Source organism: Carcharhinus amblyrhynchos, chromosome 4 (assembly GCF_965287045.1).
Source record: "Carcharhinus amblyrhynchos chromosome 4, sCarAmb.v2.hapA, whole genome shotgun sequence".
NCBI lineage: Eukaryota > Metazoa > Chordata > Chondrichthyes > Carcharhiniformes > Carcharhinidae > Carcharhinus > Carcharhinus amblyrhynchos.
This window is the reverse complement of record NC_137327.1, coordinates 21627523-21652741: the sequence shown is the minus strand read 5'-3', so window position 1 is coordinate 21652741 and position 25219 is coordinate 21627523. Positions and strand designations below refer to the sequence as shown.

At 42.2% G+C, this 25219-nt stretch overlaps 1 protein-coding gene across 5 annotated transcripts in view; it reads right to left on the bottom strand.

The window, feature by feature from the left end:
- The window catches only part of LOC145341822 (uncharacterized), a 707529-nt gene that overhangs the window by 191908 nt on the left and 490402 nt on the right, over window positions 1–25219 (bottom strand). For 4 of the 5 annotated variants that reach the window (XM_080186786.1, XM_080186791.1, XM_080186788.1 and 1 more), the window contains 3 exons: window positions 22459–22542; window positions 12164–12331; window positions 6983–7066 (listed from right to left, as the gene is read on the bottom strand). In XM_080186786.1, the coding sequence (XP_080042912.1) occupies window positions 6983–7066; window positions 12164–12331; window positions 22459–22542 (336 nt within the window). The remainder of the gene's footprint in view (window positions 1–6982; window positions 7067–12163; window positions 12332–22458; window positions 22543–25219) is intronic. The other variant, XM_080186787.1, reaches the window with a different exon arrangement.

Sequence of the window (25219 nt, the reverse complement as noted above, 5' to 3'; positions counted from 1 at the left end):
TAATTGTCCTTGTGAAGGTGGTGGTGAACCATGCATTTCCTGCTTTTGATCTTTCATGTGCTACAGGTTTGGAAGGTTTTCTTGATGAAGCCTCAGTGAGTTGCTGCATTGCATCTTGTGGATGGTTTATACACTGTTATCATTGTGCTTCGATGGTGGAGGGAATGAATGTTCAAGGTGATGGATGGGGTGCCAAAGAAGTGGGATGCTTTATCCCAAATGGTCTCAAGATTGTTGAGTAGCCAGCTATCCTTTAGGCTCCTATTCTATTTTGAAAGCAAACAGGCAGTTAAATATAGCCGTTTACAAAACTTGACATTCTCAACACCTTCCTGAGACTTTAGAAATTAATTCTCCCATTACGACCTACAAATTTTCCGGTGGGTTGGGCTGAGGGATGTGCGTGTTGGCCATTTCATGGGATTTGTGCATGCGCCGGGAAAGTACGCACGTCTCCCAGAACCAGAGAACAGGCGCAGTCTGCACCGCGCTGTGGAAATTGGTGGGAAGAAGGTAAGTGATCTGTTAAAAATGTTTTAAATGTATTTTTAATCCATTTTAAACGTTATTAAGTCATTAGCATCTCCCACTCTGCCAGGAGTATTTCACTCTGGCGGGGTTTAGAGTAGCTCCTCACTTCAGGGAACTAATGGGAGACACCGCCGGAGTGAAGGGGGCACAATCGGGACCCCCAGGGGGGTCAGGTGGCAGGGAGATGTTGCCCCCTGGGCATGGGCACCTTGGCAGTACCAGTCTGTGCCCCTGGCACTGCCGAAGGGGTAAAATGTCCATGCCTAGGGGACACAACTTGGCAGTACCTAGTAGGCATCTAGCAGTGCCAAGGGGGTGGCACCTATTGTAGGCAAAGTCTAGGGGGCAATTGGTGAGGGTGGGGGTGGATCCTGCTGCCACTCTGCATGGGGATTGGTCTGGACTGGACAGAGGCTGGAGATAGGGGGTGGGCTTGTGGGGGGGGGGGGGGGTGCTCTGCTGGTGGTGGGGGGGGGGGAGCTGTCTGCCCCCAGTGGTGGTGGTGGGGGGGGCGGAATCTGTTGGGGGGGGCGCCTGGAGATCGGGAAGCTCCGGGAGAGGGGAGGGGTTGGCCCGAGAATTGTCATGGGTGCTGTTGGGGGTGCGGGAGTGCTGGAGGGGCAGCACTGCAGGGGTCCCAGCGATTGAGCTGGCCAGCAAATGGGGAGACTGACAGATCGGAGCCACTGCACACGCGCAGAGTTCCAGAACTGTCAGACTCTGCCGCGAATAGGCACCCACCCCACCCACTTGGGTTTTTAATTATATTCACGATTGAGACGTCTGCATTGGGTCTGACATTGTACTGTAAAAACAGTCATGATCCAGACCAGTTTTCTCGCCAATTGAACACTTTTGGGAGGATCATCCCATGAGTTTATCCACTATCAGCAAAGATGATTCTGCCATTGTCTACAAGCATGAACACTTTGCCCCCTCTTTCCAGTGAAACAACTTGGGCCCCTATTGATCTTCAATAATTGAGTCATCCAGGTTTGACGTCAGCAAAATTCAGAATAAGTCACATGACCTCTTTCATTCCTCCATTTTACCTGAAAATAAGATGCAGTTTCAAAACATAATTTTATTAAATCTGTCATTTGTAACAGGAAGGATTCCATTATTTTTCTGACTACAGTTGTTAAGCTGACTGGGTTATAATTCCCTGGGCACGTTCTGTCCTCCTTCTTAAGTATAGGAATCATATTAGCGATGGAATCTTTTTCTAACTATGTTTAGTAAGCGTCGTAATTCTTCTGCTTCTCTTCCCTTGGCAATCCATCCAGATCGGGGGCTTTATCCCCTTTGAATTTGATTAATTGATGCAATATTTTTTAAATGCACTCATCTCGTTGCTCATCTTATCATTCAATGTTCTATCTCCTTGATAAACATTGAAGAAAAATAATTATTTAATATCTTTGCCATTTATCTGTGGTATTATCCAGCTTATCACTTAATGATTCTGTTCCCATTACAGCCTTTTTTCATAGATGTGCCGGTGAAATATTTTACTAATTTGTCTTATTTATGCTCCTTGATAATTGACTTTCATAGTTCCTCTTTGGTTCCCTAGTTTTTTTTACTTTTTTTCTTAGTCTCTAATTCTCACTCACTGTGCACTCCTCTGCTGTCTGTGTACTAAATGAATGCCTCTTCCCACCCCTCCATCGTTTCTTTTGTCTTTATTCATCTGTACAGCCTGCGTAGTGTTTATCTTGTGGCAGTGAAGAAACACTGATATAGTTCCAAGTCAAGATGACATGTGGTTTGAAAGGGAACTTGCAGTGGTGGTGTTCCCATCCATTTGCTGCTCTTGTCCTTCCACCTGGTAGAGATCACAGGTTTGGAAAGTGCTGTCAAAGGAATCCCTTTGAGTTTCTGCAGTGCACCTTGTAGATGGTGTACACATTGGCAGTGTCCACTGGGACCAGGCAGTGCCAAGGAGTGGGGCATGAGGGCACGGTGCCAACTGGGTAGGGGCTAGAAGGAGGGGGGATGCAGGACGATGGGGGGGAATACCGCTGCTGCTCTGCAGCCGGTGATCAGCCGGTCTATGCGCAATGTCAGGGGGACGGTGGCCGGAAGGCCAGTGGCAGCTGTGGGAAGTAGTCACCCTCAGATCTCTGTGTTCTGTGAATACAGTGATTTGCACATGTGCAACGGCCTCTCTGTTGATATCTGCCAGCTTTCTGCCAAGCCCTCCCCTGCTGGTGAGAAACATTTTTCTTGACAGAGTCAGGTAAGAATCAATTTTTATCTTATCCAAAACACAGAAACCCAACAGCGCAGTAGGAAGTCATTAGGCCCCATCGAGTCTGTACCGACTTCAATGCCACCCGAGCCCTATCTCCATAATCCCACATATTTACCTCACTAATCCCTCTAACCTATGCATCCCGGGACACTAGGGGTCAATTTAGCATGACCAATGCACCTGACCCGCACATATTTAGACTGTGGGAGGAAACTGGAGCACCTGGGGGAAACCCACACAGACACAGGGAGAATGTGCAAACTCCATACAGACAGTGACCCAAGCCAGGAATCAAACCCAGCCCCTGAAGCTGTGAGGCAGCAGTGCTAACCACTGTGCTACCATGCTGACCAAAGTGTGGTAGTGTGATTCTCTCTTGTTTTCATGCTTATTTGGCACTTTGAATTTTTTTGGTAAGATCACCCCCACAGGCTCACATAGATGCTAGATTTTCTGCCTTTCAACCCCCCTGGACAGAAATACAGAAAGACACACCTTCTGACTTCTATACAGCAGCAGAGAAACAGACCAATTTTCTGGCAGGTCCCAGCCTCCAACCGCCAGAGAAGTCAAGAAAGAGACAGAGCACTACTTTTCTCTAAAGATCCCAAGCAGCAACTGAGCTTGTGTCTCTGTGAGCCCAGCCCAATCCACTCAGTCACATTACTTTCTTGTCACTCAACCTAATGAAACCCTATTCTGAAAAACCTTAGGGGAAAACACTAAAATAACCAAATGGCATTAGCCTTGATTAAACAAAAATGTTAGCAATTAGGATCAATTATGTTTCTGCAGTATTAACATGGGCTGCTGGTTGTAGACAAAGTGGTACTGGGTGAATAGAACGTGCTTCTAAAAAAATAAGAAACATGACACAAATACATGTCTGAAAGGTACTGTATTGTCACAAGTAGAAAGAACAAGGAAAATAAAGTGTTACTTAAATGAAGGATGGCTGCAGCATTCCTAGGTGCAAAGGGATCCAGGTGTTCTAGTTCATGAGTCACAAAAAAGTCTGACTATAAATACAGCAGTAATTAAAAATCGAATGGAATATGATAATGGAATAAGAGGAATTGAATATATGGATATAATGCTTAATTTATACAGACATTGGTAAGAACACGGTCAGAATATTACACAGTGGGATTTTCCCATTCTGCTGCAGGAAACGGAGATTTGGCTGGGTGCTAAATTGTCTGACCTCGCTGTAGGAACATGGTGTGAATGGTTGGTAAGATTGTGTCCTACATCTCAAATACTGTCTGAAGTTTTGTAAGGATGTAAATGCTTTGGAGGTGGTTCAGAGCACATTTACTAAATTGATACCTGTGATGAACAGGTTGTCTTCTGAGGAAACATTACACAGACTGGGCTTGTTTCCACTGGAGTTTAGAAAATTGAGGGATGACTTGATTGAAGTATATAAGATACTGAATGGTCTTGACAAGGTGAATGTGGAAAGGGTGTTTCTTCTTGTGGGTGACTCCAAACTAGGGAATACAGTTACATAATTGGCGTCGCCCTTATAGCGCAGATAAGGAGAATTTTTTTCACTCAGAGGGTTGTGCGACTTTGGAATTCTCTGCCTCTGAAGGCCGTGGACGCAGGGTCAAGGAATATTTTTAAGGCAGAGGTAGGGACATTCTTGTTAGACAAAGGAATCAAAAGTTAGAGGGTAGATAGGAATGTAGAACTTGAAGCACCAACAAATCAGCCATGATTGTGTCAAATGGTGAAGCAGGTGCAGGGAGCTGGATTGCCTACTTCTGCTCCTGTTTCGTATGTTTGTATCGTATTGCATGCTAGTAAAATAAAATGAGAGGAAAAATAACCAAATATATAATAAAATAGGTGATTAGTTTTAGAGATTAGTTCAGAAGTAATGTTATTCATAAAAGCAGTGAATGATGGAATATTGCTGGAAATATAAAACAACAGCTTCTAATTTTTTAAATTTACTTAAACAGTGAATTAAAATCTCATTTAACAAGGTTCAATGAATCCTAAAAAAAGAATGCAATCCATATTTGCAATCAAATGGAGACCTGCTGGAATTAACTGCAAAGGCTCTGCCAAGGACAAAGGAACGAAAAAAAGTAATGAAGTACTAGTTTTAAATGGGACCTCACCAAAATTGTAAACACTTTTCCCCCACTTTAGTTGAAGTGTGGAATGTTCCATCCCCTGTTAACGTTATGCAAAAGGAGGTTCTGATTCCTGATTGGTACAGCTTGTCAATCAGAGCTAAACATAAAAATTGGTTTCAATCAAGTAAGTAAGTCAAATTGAAGTAATTCTGATTATGGGTACTTGCTCACTGTGAAGAACAAGTATCAGGAATAAGTATTGTGGTTCATAGTTGTTGCTATCTGACGTCTAGACTGGGGAGAAGCTATCCCACTGCCCACGCTGAAACAAGAAGAAAGGTGAAGACACTGGAGGACTGTTTGCTCCTTTAGAATCATAACCATGTATGAAAGAAGGAAGAAGAAACAAAATTCACCGAAGAAAAGCTTGCGGAAATACTTAATACTAAATTATTTTAGGCTTTTGTTAAATCAAGTCAGTCATTATAATGCATTATTCTACAATTTCTTGCAAACACATGTATGTTTTTAAAAATTAGCACAGCTTTATTATGTTTAAATAAGGCAAAATAGAATGATGAAATCAAAAGCACACATTTATTGAGCTAGATTGAAAATTGGCCTGAAATTCACCACATCTGTCACCTTGTATATTGAAGACTAAATTTGGAAATAATCAGGCACACTTTAATGAAAAATCCTTTCTCTAAATGTTCATAACACAATGAATAACTCCAAGTCTGATCCAAAAATAATTATAGCAAGCCGCATACATGTACTTTCTCGAAACAGACCTCTGGGCAATAATGAGCTTCCCAAATGTAGTTCAGTTATGAATAAATAAATGAATGGATGAATAATTGAATAAACAAATAAATAAATAAAGTCACAAATGGACAATATACAAGCAAACAGCTTTTAAAGTCTGTCGCTTCTAGAAACTGTCATTCCACTAAGAAAGTGCATACATAAAAAAATTCAAGCAAATCTGTACTGTGAGGACAATATTATGAATTTATGTTCGCTACTTAAAGAAGTGAAGGCTACTTTCTGAGGCCAAGAGTTGCATTGTGACTTTGGAAACATGGCTTCCACAATCGTTTTTAAACCTTTCTTTTTGGAGCAAATGTCTGAGCCAGGTGAAGGACTAAAACGGATTTGAGTTTGAATGGTTTGTGTTGATCAGGCTGTAGGAATGTAGATTATGGTCACAGTTATGATCACAGAGAATTGATTAAATATCAGGAGAAATTTATTTTCAATGAGTTGTCAACTGAAGGAACAAACTGGCAGCCCACAGGAAGGTGCAGATATGCCACAAAAGTTCAAGTGGGAGCTAGATGAGTTCATAAGAGGTTGACATCATTGCACACAGAAGGTAGATGGGCTACGGGGGGAATCTGTCTCCTAGTTACTATAGTTTCCTGGAACTGTTCAATCACTTTCAGGGCTTGGAGAAGAATGTTTCAGAGTTTCTATCAGCCTATTATTTTTCAGTTTTATTGCCTCTGCAATGAGTTTGTGAGGCTGGCTTGTATGGAAAGGGAGGGGTTAGGTGATGGAAGATGCTGTGGGGAAGGGGAATAGGAAGAAAGTATGTTTAAGCTGCACCATGACAGAAAGGGACAGGCTTGATACACCAGTCAATCTTCCCATTATTAATTTCATATGTTCATGTTACAAGCATGTGAGGGAGGGAGGTGTTTCCCTTTAATACTCATTGTGCGATCTGCTCTTTTGTGCATCTTTGCCAAGATGTCTAAAAACACTGTGGAAAAAGCCAGCAGCCCAGCTGGTGGGCTACCAACCACTTTTCCTGCCCATGATGACACATTGGCAAAAAATGGCACAATTCCACTTATGGTACCTCGTTCTTGAAGCAGGGGGTTTTTCATTGTTACATCCCCTGGTCTATAATGCTATGGTATGACTGAATATTGGGCAGTCAAGAAAAACTGCTCATCATATGAGAAAATAGTGCTTTTCTAAACTGTTCTCAAATATTAGAAAAGGACTAGAAATGTGTCTGAATCAATGATGCTTCAAAAATGCCAGAGCAGGAACAATAGTAAAAGCCAAAAGGACTTGTTTTTACAGCACTTACCTCCTCCCTTGCACCTCTCAAGCTTTCCTCCGCAGCCTTCAAGTCTGCTTTCAGTTTCAAAACAACTTGACCCTTGCTATTGACCTGATATATAGCAAAAAAAATTCAGTGATGTTCAATGAAATGATAAAAGTTGGTTTCACTATAACATTCCAGCTTGAGAACTCACAACACATTTTGGACAATTGAAAAAAAAATCTTTGAGAGGTTTAATAACCAGCACCATTCTACTCTAGGACTCTGTAGTCACAATATTAAAAAGTGAGCAAGCTAAACCTTCTTGTATAACCTTGCAGTTATAAATCTAAAATGTGCTGCTTCTTAATAGGAAATCTGCCAGAGGATTTTATCAATCCATTTCCCTTGTATTCTTTTAGTGAATGCTTTACTTTGGTATCTTTTTAAAAATTAGATGACATCTAATTTTAATAACTTAATAATTTTACCTTTAACTGTCTCAGTATGTCCTGTAATAAATTTATAAAACTTGTGCAGTGAAATATCAATGGAAACAAAAATCATATTTCCCTAGGTATGACTCAACAATAACTAACTGACATCACTGCAACTGTTTATTTGGTTGCAACAGCTACAAAATACTAAGCAAGCCTTTTTTCTCTCTCTTCTGGAACCAAACTAAATATAAGCTTTAAAAATAGAACATTCCACAGCCACTCTATTTTGAAGATTTGGCAAAACCCACTTATGACTTAATCCCTCATGAAATTCTAACATTTACTATTTATTTCAGATGACGAGTCATAACATATTTTTTGTATCCCATAAATTGTTACAAAAATAGTTATTTCTTGGGCCTCAGCTTTTACAGGATGTTCACATCTGTGTTTTAAACACATTATGAATGAGTATATTTGCATCAAATTTGCACTACTGTTAAGATATCAAACTTAGTCCAGGAATAAATGTAAAAACAAATTTCAACTATCATCACTGATACAGATTATCTGGACATTTGTCTTATTGCTGTTTATGAGGCCTTGCTTTGTGCAAATTGGCTTTATGATGATAACTCCAGTTCAATATAATTCATTGGCTATGAAATGCTTCAAGACATCCTGAAGATGTAAAATATGTACAAAAAGCAAGCTTTTTAGTCATTCATTAATTTAGTTCGCCAATCATGATAAAGTATCACAAAGTGCTCCACACAATGTTGTGAAATTGCCTTCACTCTGAGTTTATCAGCCATCAAACTGGTGCCTAAGGTTCCAAAATGTGCACCTGTGTCACTAGAAAAGACTTGAAAACTTTATTAGAAATGAAAATTCCAAAAAAATCTGCTGTATTCTATACTCTCACAGCATCATCTTAGAAACATAGAAACTAGAAGGAGGAATCGGCCATTTGGCCCTTTGAGCCTGCTCCACCATTCATTTTGATCATGGCTGATCATTGAATTCAATATCCTCCCCTTCCCCCCACATTCCTTAATCCCTTTGGCTCCTAGAATAGAAAAAAATACAATTTTCTCCTGAATTCTTAATTAATTCCTGATTATTGACTTTTGCTAGAGGAGTTGTTTCCCTAATCCCAACAGGAATTACATCATGGGAATCCCAACATGCAAGCAATTTCCATTGGAAGTATGAATTAGCCTCAGAATTACTTCTTTTGGAAGGCCTTATTTTTCCAAGAATGTGGTAGTGTCAAGGAAAATAGCCTATTGCTAATATAGATTGGTATACTGCCCAAAATATTTTATCCATAACCAGTCTACGACTTTGCACTATAAATTGAGTTTCTCGCCACCAATACAGAATGGGTTATCTCTGTGGGACACATTCAGTACTAAGTGAATCCATGTTATCAGATGCTGAATGTTGTACTTTTTTGGGCATGATGGAGAGGTGAGAAGCTTAATGTATTTAAATTGGGCTCCCCCAGTGCAATTGAATGCCTGTTTTAAAATTCAATGCTGCTGCCCAGATTTCCAAGGGACTGGTAAACTCAATGGCATGGGAGACAGGTGCTGTCGGCTGCATAAGATGTGCCTTGCTCAGCAGCCCCTTTGTGGTTCAGGAGGAACAGGAATGCTCCCTTCCAGGCCTTTAAAGAAGCATTTGGCCTCCTTGACCCAAATCCTAGTCTCTCTCTCCACCGCTAATCTTGGTCTCTCTCTTTCTCCTGCTGATCATTCACTTTATTCATTCATGAGAGGTGGATGCCACTGGCAATGCCAACATATATTGCTCATCCCCAGTTGCATTGAAAGGAAATGATAAGGCACCTTCTAAACCACTCCAGTTTGTGTGGTAAAGATACATCCACAATATTGGAAGGGAGTTTTGGGCTTTTGAATCAGCAGTAATGATGAACAAATGGTGACATAAATTTCCAAGGATAGTGTGTGGCTTGGAGGGATAGTTACAAGTGGTGGTGCTCCTATGCGCCTGCTACCCTTGTTCTGCTCACCATTGGGGTTCAAGGTTTTAAATATGCTTCTGAATAAATATTAACTCGTTGCTGCAGTGCATCTTTTAGATGGTACACACTACAGCCAAGGTGTGACTGACTACAGTGGTGTATGGCATTGTTAATCAAATGGGTTGGTTTCTCCAAGGTATCGTCAAGCACCTTGAGTGTTGTTAGACTGCACTCATCTAGACAAATGCAGACTATTTCATTACACTTCTGGCTTGTATCTTTAGCTTGTGGAGAAGCTTTAGAAGTTGAGCGATGAGTTACTCAACACCAAATATTCAATCTCTGGCTTGCTCTTGCACACACTGTATTTAAATAGTGGTCCGGTTAAGTTTATGGTCATTGGTGATTCCCAAACTGTTGATGATGGAGGATTCAGCGATAGTAATGCCATTGAGTGTCAAGAGGATGTGGGTAGATTCTTTCTTGGACATGGTCATTGTTTGGCACTTGTAAGTTATGACTCAAGCCTGAACATTATCCAGACCTTGCTGCATGCTGTTGTGGTCTACTGCATTTTCTGAGAAATAGCAAATGGAAATGGACATTGTGCAATTATCAACAAATATCCCCACTTCTGACCTTACGGTGAGGGACAGGTCGTTGGTGAAGCAGCTGAAGATGGTTGGCGTCCAGAACAAAACCCTGAAAAAGCCCTGAAATGATGATGGATTAGGACTGAGATGTTTGGCCCCAAAAATCACAACCATTGTCAAAGAGAGCAAAGAACAAAGAAAATTACAGCAGAGGAACAGATCTTTTGGCCCTCCAAGCCTGCACCAACCATGCTGCCTGACTGAATTAAAACCCCTACCCTTTCGGAGACCCTATCCCTCTATTCCCACTTTATTCATGAATTTGTCAAGACGCTCTTTAAAAGTCACTATCATGTCTGCTTCCACTACCTCTCCTGCAGCAAGTTCCAGGTACCCACCATCCTCTGTGCAAAACATTTGCCTCGTACATCTTTAAATCTTGCCCCTTGCACCTTAAACCTATGCCCCCTAGTAATTGACTCTTCCACCCTGGGAAAAAGCTTCTGACTATTCACTATGTCCATGCCCCTCATAATCTTGGAGACTTCTTTCAGGTCACCCCTCAACCTCTATCCTTTATGATGACACTTTCCATCATTTTGCTCATGATTGAGAGTAGACTATTGGGGCAGTAATTGGCTGGGTAGATTTTTCCCTTTTTTGTGCACAGGACGTATCTGGGCAATTTTTCACAGTGTTATGTGGATGATATTACTGTGATTGTACGGGAACAGTTTGGTTAGAAGTGAAGCTAGTTTGGGAGCAAGTCTTCAGACACAGCTTTTGTTATCCTCTCCTACACTTCTCATTGAGCCAATGTTGGATCTCTGACTTGATGGCAATCATCGAAGTAGGGAGATGGCAGCTCACAATATTATAGATTGTGGTGGCATTCAATTTTGCTGGTACTAAAGACCCACAGTGTCTCAGGAATGCCCAGTCTTTGAGCTGTTGGGTTTGTTCTAAATCTATTCTATTTAGTTTCGTGGTGGTGTCACTATGAGAGGTATCCTAAGCATGGTTACGGGACTTACATTCATCAGCATCTATAGGCAGATTTGATCTCATGCCTCTGGATTTTTTGGGGGCGATTCTCCCATCCTGCTGCACAAATTTTTTAGCACAGCGGGCCGGGAGAATTGCATATTGGCCAATCTGCAAGATTCCTGAGAGTGTTTGCGCCACGCTTGTGTCTCCCAGGCTTGGATTTCGGGTGGCATCTGCATGGCACCGACAATCAGTTGGGAAGCAGGGCTAGCATTTAAAAAATATACAATTTAAGTGCTATTAGCAGGGACTGAAGTGTCCAGGCCTGCTAGCAACTCACACCTGGCCAGGAGTATTTCACTCCAGCGGAGATTACATTAACTTTCCACTAACAGGGAACTAGTGACCTGACCCCGCTGGAGTGAAGAGGGCAATCAGGGCTCCCCAGGGGGTCAGGTAGTGGAGGGGGGGGGGGATCAGGTAGTGGGGGCGGGGTGGTGTTCCTGGGCATGCGCACCCTGGCAGTGCCAGCCTGTGGCCAGCCTGTGCTCCCTTGGTACTGCCCTAAGGGCAAAGTGCCCATGTCCAGGGGATCGCCATGTCTCGGGGGTGGGAGGGGGGGGCGCGGAGATCGGAGTGGACTGGGACAGGACACAGGACAGGGGAGAGATTCAGGACTGGCCTGCAAATGGATGGCGGGGCAGCACTGCAGGGATCCTGGGCTGGCCAGTGACCAAGCTGGCCAGCAAACCAGAGGCTGACACTTGCACTTGCACAGAGTCTGGCAGATTCTAGAGTGAACTCCCATTGAAAAAATCAGCGTGAAGTACTCCAGTTTTCCTGTGAATTTGATACTTACAATTTTTTCGGCAGAATTGTCCCCCTAATCTTGGCCTCAAGATTACTTGCCAAGTGACATAACCACTATGCCATCTTTCCTGTCCGTGCTTCCTTTCCCACTCTGCTAATTGCTGTGTCTTCTCCCTCCCTCACTTCCAATTGCTGATCACCATCCCCTGTTATATCCTTCTGCTGCTGGACAAGGCTGTCCATTCAACAGCAGTTCAGCGGGAAACTACAATATGTGAATGTCTTTAAATTGAACAGGAACTCCACTCATATTATTGGCCTTGCTGAGTTCTTTGGCTGTTAGTGGCCTTCCCTGATTTGTCTGCAAATGTCAACTGTGGATTTTATAATTATGAATTAGAATTACCTCTAGCTCTGCAGCTTTGTAGGTGTCGCTGAGGAGAATCAGGTCTGTTTCTAGCTTCTGCTTCTCCACGGTAATATTGGAGAGCTGCATGGCACGTTGGATTGATTCTTCTGTGACAGCATTAAGTTCCTTTGTCACTCTCTCAAGATTATCTTCTTTATGTAACAACTGCATACACCAATATTTTAATACAAGATGTAATGAATGCGATCCAAATTACAACACTCAGATTTTTATTAACATATTACAAAATGTAACATTGTTCTTTGTATAAAAACACAACTCTGATCGGTCCATTTTAATCTTATCTGGCAATGATACCTCAAACTTATTCCTAGGATAGAATTTTGAGGATGGTGAGTGGTGAGCATACAAGTGTACACACGTGGCAAATCATGCTGGATGTTACCTTGGTGAATGTGTTGGACATGCCCCACAGACTGAGCATCTGTTGGAAGTATGCAGAACAGGTAGATTATGCCGTTAATCAGTGTGAATTCTCATTAGCTGTTAGCTACCATTTTTCAGCACAACAGTACAGGCAACTTTCTTGCTTAGCCTTGTACAGTTGAGCATGGATTTAGCTGCAGGAAAGGATGCTATTTGAAAAGATCTTCAACTACTTACAGGTTAGTTGCTGATTGATTTCTTCAGGCTGTTGCCTGAAGATTCTACATGTGTTTGGTGCTCTCTATAGTTGTTTCAAGTTGTGGAAGTTCATAGCAAGTATTGTGGTCAGTGTTTAAGAGCCTATTGCTAACTTTAAGGCTTCTGCCTAAGCCAGTTGTTTCCAGGCACGGGTGCATTATTAAACATTCCCTTTGAAATATCGCATGACTCAGAGAATTAACAGAGCCCACACAGAGTAGGATTCAACACTGGAAAAAGGAGAATAAGGACAGAGAGACGAGCTCTTAGTAGGAAGCCATACCCTCCTGGGTGTTCAGGGAACAAATGTCACATCTGCGCCTCAGCAAAGAAGAAATGGCATCTTTACTGAAACTATAATCTGTATTAGTCACAGCTGCAACCTTACAGCAGGATAAGTCTGCAGTGTCAATGTCTGTGAAGTTGACCATGGAGTTGAACCTGTTTGCTCGTAGTTCCTTCACGGCTTCTTCAGGTTGTGATGAGTTCCTTCAGGTGTGTGAATTCCACACACCTGTGCGCAGCAATCATGCAATGAAATCAAGCTGCCAAGTGAAATGTGATGGAGCAAACTAGTCGTGTTTTGAAACAATCCTTGATCTGGGGACTTCCTAAGAGAGCTGAAGCAATGCTTCTGCTGTCAGGAGTGCGCATGGCAGAGCAGGGATTAACATCATGGTGATCTGATTCATGTTGTACAACCTTGCCATTATTGATACTACTTGTCACCTGCTACATAGTGACCTGGATGAGGAGCAGGTGCGTGAACAGGAGGCAGGGGAAAAAGAGGAATAGAAAAGGAGAAGACAACCTAGACCGTCCTTGACGAACTTTTCTGACTTTGCTACCAGTAATAGCCACCTTATTCCTCATTCATCAACAATCCCATATCTTACCTTCTCTCTGAAATTGGCCATCATTGTGCCCGCAATGCAAAAGTAAGAGCCTCTAAAAATAAATATTCCAAACCAAATTTATAAATGAAATAATTCCTTATTGCATCCAAAAGTCGACTAATCAGCCATGCTCATTTCCTTAGTGCTGCCTGCTATGTACTGTTCTCCCAGTGGTTTTGTAAAGGGCAGGTTGTGTCTCAAGAACTTGATCGAGTTTTTTGAGGAAGTGACGAAGATGATGGATGAGAGTAGGGCAGTGGATGTTGTCTACATGGACTTCAGTAAAGCCTTTGACAAGGTCCCTCATGGCAGAGTGGTGCAGAAGGTGAAGTCGCGTGGGATCAGAAGTGAGCTGGCTCGGTCAAAGAAGACAGAGGTGAGCAGTGGAATGGTGCATTTCTGAATGGAGGGCCGTGACAAGTGGTGTTCCACAGGGATCAATTGGCAAGTCATGCTGCAACTTTATAGAATCTTAATTAGGCTGCACTTGGAATATAGTGTTCAATTCTGGTCGCCACACTACCAGAAGAATGTGGAGGTTTTGGAGAGGATACAGAAAAGATTTACCAGAATGTTGCCTGATATGAAGGGCATTAGCTATGAGGAAGAGTTGGAGGAACTTGGTTTGTTCTCACTGGAGCAACGGAGGTTGAGGGGAGACCTGATAGAATGAGAGGCATGGACAGAATGGATAGTCAGAAGCTTTTTCCCAGGTGAGGAGTCAATTACTAGGCAGCATAGATTTAAGATGTGAGAGGCAAGTTTTAAAAGAGACATACAATGCAGATTTTTTACACAGAGAGTGGTGGGTGCCTGGAATTTGTTGCCAGGGGAGGTAGTGGAAGTGGATATGGTAGTGACTTTTAAGGTGCATCTTGACAAGTACAGGAATGAGATGGGAATGGAGGGATATGGTCCCTGGAAGCTTAGGGGGTTTTAGTTAAGTCGGGCAGCATGGTTGGTGCAGGCTTGGAGGCTGAAGGGCCTGTTCCTGTGCTGTAATTTTCTTTGTGCTTTGTTCTTTGGCTGCAGCATTTTTAGAAGGCTACCCCTGTCACTCGGGGAGAGTGCAGATGGCTTTGCAGAACACAATGAAAGCTATGGGCATATAAAGTCTGTTTGTTGATGTCTTGGCGTGGGTGGCTCTAGTCTGGACTGGCTGGCTGTCAGGCAATAGCAGGGACACTGTGGAATAGTAGAGTGAGAGGTTGAGTTATCATAAGAGAGGAAAGCAGGCTTAAGTTCCATGGAAGCACTGACACTCTCCCAGTAATCTGTTGGATAATGGATCACAGGACTGCTGTGACAATATGCAAACCCCCTGCTGAAGACTGTAATCCACAACCATGTTGGGAGCAGTCCGTGCTTGCATGAGAGCACTCGGACTCTCTACTGCAGCTTCCCTGTCCAAAACCACAAAAACTACGAAGGGTTGTGAATGAAGCCCAGTCCATCGCACAAACCAGTCTCCCATTCATTGACTTTGTCTACACCTCCCACTGCCTCAGAAAAGCAGCCAGCATAATTAAGGACTCCATGCAGACCCGACATTCTCTCTTTCACCTTCTTCCATGGGGAAAAAGATACAAAAGTCTGAGGACGTGTACCAATTGACTCAAAAACAGTTTCTTCCCTGCTGCCATCAGACTTTTGAATGGACCTATCTCGCCCTACGTTGATCTTTCTCTACACCCTAGCAATGACTGTAACACTACATTCTGCACTCTCTCGTTTCCTTCTCTATGTATGGTATGCTTTGTTTGTATAGTGTGCAAGAAACAATACTTTTTACTATACTAAAGCATGTGACAATAATAAATCAAATTAAACAACATTCAGACATTGAGTGGCTTCTACTTGTGCTGCAGTATAAGCTGTGAAATTGGCCAAAATGGGCTCACAAGAGTGCTAAGGAGTTAGCAATCAGGGTGCAAGCTTTGCAAAGCTCTATGCAAAATTAGTTTTCCACTTATCCACGCTCCTTGACAATGACTACATGTTCTCTTGTAACTTTTCTCTTGCATCAAGCTTTCCTCGGTGCATATCTCTCATTGTTCTTCTGAAGGCTGTCCTATCATATTGCTAATTTGAGTCCTATTCAGTGGAGCTGGGTGCGACTTCACTCTCTGGTCAGATGGCATTTGTACCATCCCTGCTTTACTTGCCCCGTTTGCAGCCCACATATGGCCAGTGTCTCATCACGTGTAGATCTCATCCCTAATCAGCTTTCCAAGATAAGCACAGTGCATATCTGCATTGGTGGCTGTGACTGTGAGATCAAGTGATTGGTGTTCTTCCACTGCTTGATCAGGTTTCACCTCTTGGATATCTGACAGGAAAATGCCCGAGGACAGTTGTGGTGGGTGGTGAGGGGAAGGTGTGAAGCAAGCGATGCATGCATTCACCATTTGCAGCTTATAAATCAGAAGAGTGTGCGCAATGAGGAGCAAAGTGGAGTGTGAGAAAGTAGATAAGGTATGTGGATATCATCATTTTCAATTATTTCAGCCTCTGGTCTCAGCAATGGCTGTTCCAATAATGGCCTGCACCATCTCCTCTATGGAAGTCAGTACACGTAGCCAGTCTAACTCCACAGCTTAGGTGCTACCGCTTCTGGATGTGTGCCTTGTCCTTCAGGAAAGATGGAAGTGTAAGTGAAGTCAGGCAACCTTTTTGGATGATGTGGCTGTCATAGTTGAATAGCTGACAGTGTGTGCAAGGAGTGAAATCTTGGTGTGAGGTTTGCAGCAGTGTTACAAGTGTGACGGTGAGGTGAAGCAAATGCAAGTTAGGTAGGAAGCTTGATCGACAGAGGTTGTGACAGTAATGAAGTCATTTGAATAGTGACCGAGGCTGGTAATGCAGTTGGTAAGATATGGCATTTCAAGATACATTATTAACTTTAAATCTCTCATGTAAGGCCATTTAACTTCTTTCTCGACTGCATCCAGGCCCACAGTGCTCGACGCCTGGCATTGACATCCATAACTATCTGCTTCTACTGTACTTTAGATGGATGGTTGGTCTGGAGAGTTTCCTGATTTCTTCAGAGTACCTGGCATCTCTTCTCTTTTCCTGTCAGGAAGCCTATTCTCTCCCTTGTTGTGATATTTTCCACTGAACTATATAACTGCTAGCCTCTGCTCTAGATGAATTGCACCTCCTTTTTAAGAAGTGCAGGCAAACTTTAAGCAGTGCAAGTTAGCTTTAAGTGGTGCTAGTCACTCATGATATTAACCTCCTGCTGATATGTTGCTAGTCAATGAATAGCATGGTTAGCTCTGGCTGGACTGAAAGGTCATTCAAATTAGCATGCTACATGAAGTTAGCGTTCCGCTTGTATTACAATCAATTGGCACAGGTTAATTGCGCATTGCAAATCCCATTTTCAGGAACTATCCAATTTATCTCCCACAGACTATTATGTGGGCATCTTCTATGTGGCAGAGTTCCAAATGTTCTCCCAGTATCCTAATTAAAGGGACATCATCACCCTTGTAAGATCGCTGGAAGGTTTAATGAGGCATCATCATCTGTGCGTTGCTATTAAAATTTTAATTCAGCTGTTGGTAAACATTTGTGCTGACAAATTCATCGCATTACGAAAGCATCATTGTTGTTTATATTCAACATTATTCACTTGCAGCTCTTTTCCTCCTTAGAAGATAGACACTCAAGTATGATATATTATGCGCCTTTTTATGTTTTGGCAATAGCAAAATAACTGGCAAATTAATTCTTCACAAATAACCATGCCATCAATACAATAAAGGCTAATGATACATTTTGTTATCTATATCTGAAGCTGCAATATCAAAGGCATACTTAACACTTTAATCAGCTGAAATTCAAAGGGGCAATGATTTCATAAAGATTGGTTAAATTTATCGGAATAAAAAAAATTAGTTCAATGTCATCCCTGAATATCACCAACTATAGCTCAAACTAGCAGTTGAGATATTTAACAGACATCAAAGCTTTGATTTTATCACCCACCCAATTGAGATAAAGCAGATTCAAAAACAGAAAATGCTGCAAAATCTCAGCAGGTCTGACAGTATCTGTGGGGAGAGAATGGAGCCGACGTTTCGAGTCTGGATGACCCTTCGTCAGAGTGGCAGGTTCAAGTTGGATACTCATTTTACCACTTGCCAGATTTTATGCTCCACTGAGAATAAATTTCAAATAGTTTATGAACATCATCCAAATCCAAAGGTGTATTACATTTTGAGATGTGCTCACACCTGTGATTTTGCATACAATATTCATAGTTACAGCTTGTTGAATACAGTTTACTGAGTTTCCGTTCCATTTTTCCTGTTGGTTACATGCTTGAATGCATGGCACAGTATAAATGGAAAACTCTTAGCATCCTATGTTTTAAAAAGATGTACTGTGCAAGGTAACTTAAACTGTACTTTATTTCTCACAAGGCATAAACGTATCCAGCATATAGCATATGAAATGAGAGAAAATATTATCCAATGTCTTTTACTGCATGTTTGACAGCAATTACTTAGGGGGAAATTTTACTGGAAGTTGGCAAAGTATTGGTTCCGGTGAGAAAAATGGTGGGAATTTTAAGCCGCATTTATAATTTTATTCTGGCATCATTCATGCAGCGGTCTCTTTTTGAATCACTTGCCCCGGGTTAACCTAATCTGTGCAATCGGTAGGGAGCTCCATATAAAGACCTCCCTGCACTTGTTCCAGTTCCATTTGAGGGGATGGCTATCAGGCACGGCATTTCTCAGAGGGGGCCCTGACCAAACACTTGGATGGTGTTCAGTTGAGACGGGATGCCCTTTATCCACGGTCACACAGACATCGTTCCAGCAAGGTGACCAACCCTGCCTGGGAACCTGTGGCAGCTTTAGTGACAGCCAGCTCACTACAGAAGAGGATGGGGCAGTAGTGCTGCAAGACGATGAATGAGTTTCCTTGTGCAATTAGGATAAGCCTCCTCCAGCTTCCTGCTAGACCATCTCACATACCTTTTGCACCCTTGCATGAGTCGAATTACTGGAGGTAAATAAAAGCAGTGGAACCCAGGTGTATGGCTGGCATCACTGGAACGTGTGTGAGGATCAGATGAGGCTAGATGTCCGGCCCAAGTTCCTTGTGCCAGAGACTGCTAATGGGTGAGTGATGGGAGGAGTATAGTGCATTGTGCAGCAGGAGAAGTAGATGGTGCAAATGGTAGAAGATGACATGTGAAGATGGATTCATCAACTTTGAATCCCCACCAGAAACCATTTGGCATCTTATAGCATTGCTATGAGGTCCTTGAGGCTAGGCTCTTGGAAATTACCTCTCTGGCAACCTGCTCCCAATCCCTTCTAGGGATATTCCTTAAGTATCTCCTGGCTCCCCATGGAACCATGGCATCTCTCTTCCTGTACAGCACACTTCAATGAAGCATGGGATCCTTAAGCTCTGGTGCTCCATTTTCCTTCATCAGAATTGCAGTAATAGCCTTAGGCAGTGATTCAGTGCAACTTCTCTTTAAGGGGACAGACTGCCTTTAAGAAGTCCAGCCTGACAGCATCACTAACTATCAGCACATACTGTTTGGCCTCCTACTGAATATCTAGGCAGCCAGGAGCACTAGCCCTGGTGAGAACAATGCTACAATTTGCCTAGCATCAGGGCAGGTCATGTGTTACTATCAGCATACACAAAGAAATTAAGGCCAATTTCTAGCCCATTATAGAACATAGAACATAGAACACTACAGCGCAGAACAGGCCCTTCGGCCCACGATGTTGCGCCGACCAGTTAAAAAACAATGACCCTCTAACCTAAACCAATCCCTTTTCATCCATAAACCTATCCACGGATCTCTTAAACGCCCCCAAACTAGGCGCATTTACAACTGCAGCAGGCAGGGCATTCCAATCCCTCACCACCCTCTGGGTAAAGAACCTACCCCTGACATCCGTCCTATAACTACCCCCCCTTAATTTAAAGCCATGCCCCCTCGTGCTAGCTTTCTCCATCCGAGGAAAAAGGCTATCACTATCCACCCTATCTAAACCTCTAATCATCTTATATGTTTCAATAAGATCCCCTCTTAGCCGCCTTCTTTCTAGCGAAAACAACCCCAAATCCCTCAGTCTCTCCTCATAGGACCTCCCCTCCATACCAGGCAACATCCTGGTAAACCTCCTCTGCACCCTCTCCAAAGCCTCCACATCCTTCCTATAATGTGGGGACCAGAACTGCACACAGTACTCCAAGTGCGGCCGCACCAGAGTTGTGTACAGTTGCAACAAGACGCTGCGACTCCTAAATTCAATCCCCCTACCAATAAACGCCAAGACACCGTATGCCTTCTTAACAACCTTATCTACTTGATTCGCAACTTTCAGGGATCTATGTACACATACACCTAGATCCCTCTGTTCATCCACACTATTCAGAGTCCTCCCGTTAGCCCTATACTCGACACATCTGTTATTCCTACCAAAGTGAATTACCTCACACTTCTCCGCATTAAACTCCATCTGCCACCTCTCGGCCCAGCTCTGCAATTATCTTTCCTGGTTTTTAATGAATTTGCCTCAGTGATGACAACTTTAGTTAATCCTAGCTTTTTTGCCCATTGGTTATGAATGGGGACAAGAAACTTGCCAAGTCTTATCTTAAAATAAGAAGTGGGTGTATATGTGCATAGATCATTGACGGTGGCAGGGTGGTGGGGAGAACAATTAATAAAGCATTTGGCAACCTGGGCTTTATTAATTTGGGCATAGAATACAAGAGCAAGGAGGTCATGCTGAATTTACACAAGACACTAGTTAGACATCAGCTAGAATATTGTGTATAGTTCTGGGCCCCACATTATAGGATGGATGTTAACAAATTGGAGCGAGTGTAGAAGTAGTTTGCAAGAGTGATTCCAGAGATGAGAAACTTCAGTTATGAGATCAGATTGGAGAAGATGGGATCTCCTTGGAGAGAAGAAGGCTAAGAGGAGATTTCGTAGAGATGGGTAAAATCATGAAGAGGCTGGACAAAGTAGAAAGGGAGAAACTGTTCCCATTGCTCAAAAGATCATGAATAAGAGGGCATAGATTTAAAGTAATTTGTAGGAGAAGCAAATGTGTTGTGAAAGAAAACTTCTTCAAACAGTGAGTGGTTCGTGCCTGGAATGCCCTAGCTGGAAGTGTGGAGGAGGCAGGTTAGTAAAGATATTCAAGTGGGCATTAGATGATTACTTGAATAAAAACAATATGCAGGATTATGGGGAAAAGGCAGGGCAATGGCACTGAGTCATCACTCTCATTTGGAGAGATGGTACAGACATGGTGAGTTAAATAGTCTCCTTCTGTGTCATAATACTTCAGTGATTCCATGATTTGTTTAAGAAATAGAAAAAATAATACACCGATAATCTACGGTATTCTCCTGAAGTGTATTAGTATGGAATAATGGATGAAACTTTACTGTATTGCGGGTTCATGCTGTAGGCTTAATACTAAGACTAGGGTCAGAATTTTACATTCCTCCACCAGCGGATTTTTAGCTGGCATGGAGTGGGAAATTGAGGAGACGGGTTTCCCTCTGGGTTCCCACTCACCCTGACCACACAAGTGATTTTAGGCAGACAAAGCCTTGCATGGGGATTCCGACCTTGCCCCAACTAAGGCTGAGAAAGAGCTGAGTTAGATCTCAGATAAGGGGTTGGGGTTGGGGGTGGGAGCACCACAACCAGAAACTTCTTTCTGAAGTCAAGCATCCCCCCTTATGGTCTAGTGGAATCACAGAATTGTACGGCACAGGAGGAGACTACTTGACTCATCATGTCTGCACCACCTCTCCAAATGATGCCTCAGTGCTATTGCCCTGCCTTTTCCCCATAGCCCTACACATCGTTTTTATTCAAATAATCAGCTAATGTCCACTTGAATATCTTTATTTGCCCTGGAACCCCTTGAATTTAAATGGGCCTCTGCTGCCTCCCTCCCACTGCAACGAAACCTGCATCAGGGGTGTACTGTCAACAGGTCTGGAAGATCCTGCTGATGTGAACGACTGGAAAGTTCTGATCTTAGAATCATAGAAACCCTACAATGCAGAAAGAGGCCATTTGGCCCATTGAGTCTGCACCACCCACAACCCCACACAGGCCCTACCCCCACATCCCTACATATTTACCCACTAACTTATGTATCTCAGGACATTAAGGGGCAATTTTATCATGGCCAATCAACCTAACCTGCACATCTTTGGACTGTGGGAGGAAACCAGAGCATGTGGAGGAAACTCATGCAGACACAAGGAGAATGTGCAAACTCCACACAGTGACCTAAGCCAGGAATTGAACCCAGGTCCCTGGGTGAAGCAGCAGTGCTAACCACTGTGCTACCGTGCTGCCCTTAGTCTCTGACTGTGTCTTAGTCTCTGGCCTCTTCTTGAATTTCCATTTCGGTCCATTGGAACACTGCTGTTGCGAGGGCTGGAGAATTGCCAGGAAATCTGATTTGCCGCAGTTCCCTAAGATGGGACTTCCTCCAGAATGAGGGGCAGAAGTCCTGTCTACAGCCAATTAATGCTCATTCAAGCATAAAAGGGCTGTGGGGCACTTGAAATAGGTGGGGATATGATCCCTACCAACTCTTCAAATGGCAGGATACCCTACCATCTGAAAAATTCAGGCCTAGGTTCCAAGATTGTAAAAATATTCTATTTCTCAGTATTGACATTCCTTGGTGTAATGAGAACGAAATACAATAAAGAATAACTCACTTCTGAATAACAGCTGCTATATTGGTGCTCCACATCCTCTTTGCTGTTTTGCAAAGTAGAAAGTTTCTCCTCCCTGCTTAAAATCTGCAGAACATTTATTAAAATTGTTTAATTCAATCTCAATCTAAATTAACCAGGCCTGACAAAAATAAATTGCCCACATAATTTTTAATACACAATAGGGTCAAAACAGGTTTATTCTGTTGTCCTATTTAAAAAGCTTTCTGGATTCAAATTTTTTTTTAAAACAGTTGACATTTTTCAGAACTAAATCTGCATTTACATTCTTCTACTTAGTCCTGTTAAATACCTTCCACTTATTTTACCCTGTTTCTGAACTGTGTGTTGGAGTGTCATGGTGTCAACTATGAGTGTCTTTTCATGGTTGAAGCAAATTCAACTCACAAGTTACTTATGAACAAAAATAATACTCCCAGATTTGTTTAACCAAAAACACAGCAATCTTGCTGTGGCCTAATCACTATTGTGTTTAAATTGACTTCTTTCGTCTTGTACTTTATGCCCCATTTATAAAATTCAAAATGATGTTAGCCTTTTTTAATGACTATATTTATCTTTCTTACAATTTCATGGAATTATGTATTTGAACTACACCTCCCACCCTATGATTATGCTTATGGAGAGTTGGATTGTAAGGGACAATTTCTTGTAAGCTGCTTGACTACACAGCAACCCAAAGGTTGGCAAGGCTCTACATAAATTGGCCTTATTTGAGCAGCCATACACAAAAAAACAAAGGAGCCACACATTTAAATAAATCACTTGCACATTCCAAACAAAATTAGTGCGAGCAATGGAAGGGGTACAAAGCTATGAGAGTGGGAGAATGGACATGTGGCTAAAAAGGTTGTGAGATGTATTAATACTGTTAAATGAATGGTTTTTATTTTTTTCTGAGCTAAGTATGGCAATCTGTTAGCTGAAAGACTTCTATATATGTGGCACCAATACTGGGTAAAGTATGCAGTTAGAAAAGTGGCTCAGCTTATCACAGCTGGGTCATAATGATAAACATCAAGCAAAGCAAAATATTAGTTTGCCACTCTGGAAGTTGTTAAGGTGAGGCAAAGTTTCAGGAGTCTGAAGGGAAAAACAGCCTATGGCTTAAATGTAACAAGCAATCACTGATTATACTTGAAGTTAGCTACATACACCTCTACTCGAAGTCCAACAGCTGTAGTATAATTTGACTTACCAATAATTAACTTCAAAGAGTATTTCTAAAGCTGTACAAAATCACAAAATTTTTTGTGATTTTGTATTTATTGTAAGAGAAAACCAGTTAAAATATAATTTTGGCTTTTTGAACAGTGTTATAATCATACTGAGTGCCCAATCTTTATGGCTTTGATCCAATCAATAGGAATTGCCAACTATGTCATTAGTCATCTAGATATGAATATTTTATGAAGTAAGTCCATTGGCCAGAGAAATGCATCTCAAGATGAAAGCAGCATGTAAATAGCAGGTCAATCAGAGAAAAGACAGGCTATTGACATTTTAGATGTGTGACCAATCACCAACACTGATGAATGAAAAAAGAAACAGGCATTTTGCTAAGGTTGAAGGTGCAACACTTCCTTCCTTCCACATCACTGACCCAGGGCTCAAAGCACCCCTCCTATTTGAGGCAGTGATACTTACACTTCCTCTAATCTGGTACACGTTTGCTGCTCATGGTGTATGTAATCTCTTCCACAATGAGAAGGCCAAACAGATAACAGTGACCCCCTTCACTGAACATCTCCATCTGCCCTCAGTTGTGACCCTGATCGCTTTGTCGCTAATGCATCTACTATATATCACATTAGATGTGTGGGATGTGCATTTAATCAAAAACTTTCTATACAAATCTCTTCCAATGGGTAAATCCAATGTAATAACCATAGTACCAGGCTTAGCTAAAGGTGGCAGTGTGATAGAGTTTTCAATTTAAAGGGTCATAATTTGCTGTCACTGATTTACCCACCCTATGAAGTGTATACTGAGGACATACAGTTAAAAAAAAATCTACAACTACTTTAAAGTCTTAAAAACCTGATTTTTTTTTCTGCACTGTGTCATCCCTCAAAGCTTTCTTATATTTTAATTTATTTTATGCTTTAGGACATCCAAAACATTTACCAATCAGTATTTTTAATTCCTTTTAAAAATCAATTTTGAACCTTCTGCTTCCCTTTCCATAGGGTTTACAACTTTGTTATTACAAATGCTTATTTTTATGAGTAATCTGTTCTGATCTTGGGTGATCCACGATGCATGTTGCTTGATGTTCCCTGTAGGGCTGCAGGTAGCACTGGCAAATTTGCCTAATCAGTCACCATTCTTTGTAAAATATTGATTCAGTAACTTAAAATGGAGAGCAAACATACTGTGCATACACAGTTAAACGGAGCAACAATTCAGATTAATCCTCCTGGTTTGCCCCGGAGGTCTCCAGGAATTTTTCCTCCTCCACAATCATCCTCAACACCAGTGCCCCACAAGGCTGTGTTCTCAGCCCCCTACTATACTCCTTATACACAATGATTCTGTGGACAAATTCCCCTCCAACTTGATTTTCAAAGTTGCTGATGACACCACCCTCGTGATCGAATCTCAAACAGACAGAGTACAGGAATGAGATGGCGAATCTGTCAACTGGTGCACTGACAATAATCTCTCCCTCAATGTCAACAAAATGAAGGAGATTGTCATCAACTTCAGGAAACATAGAGGAGAACATGCCTTTGCTTATATC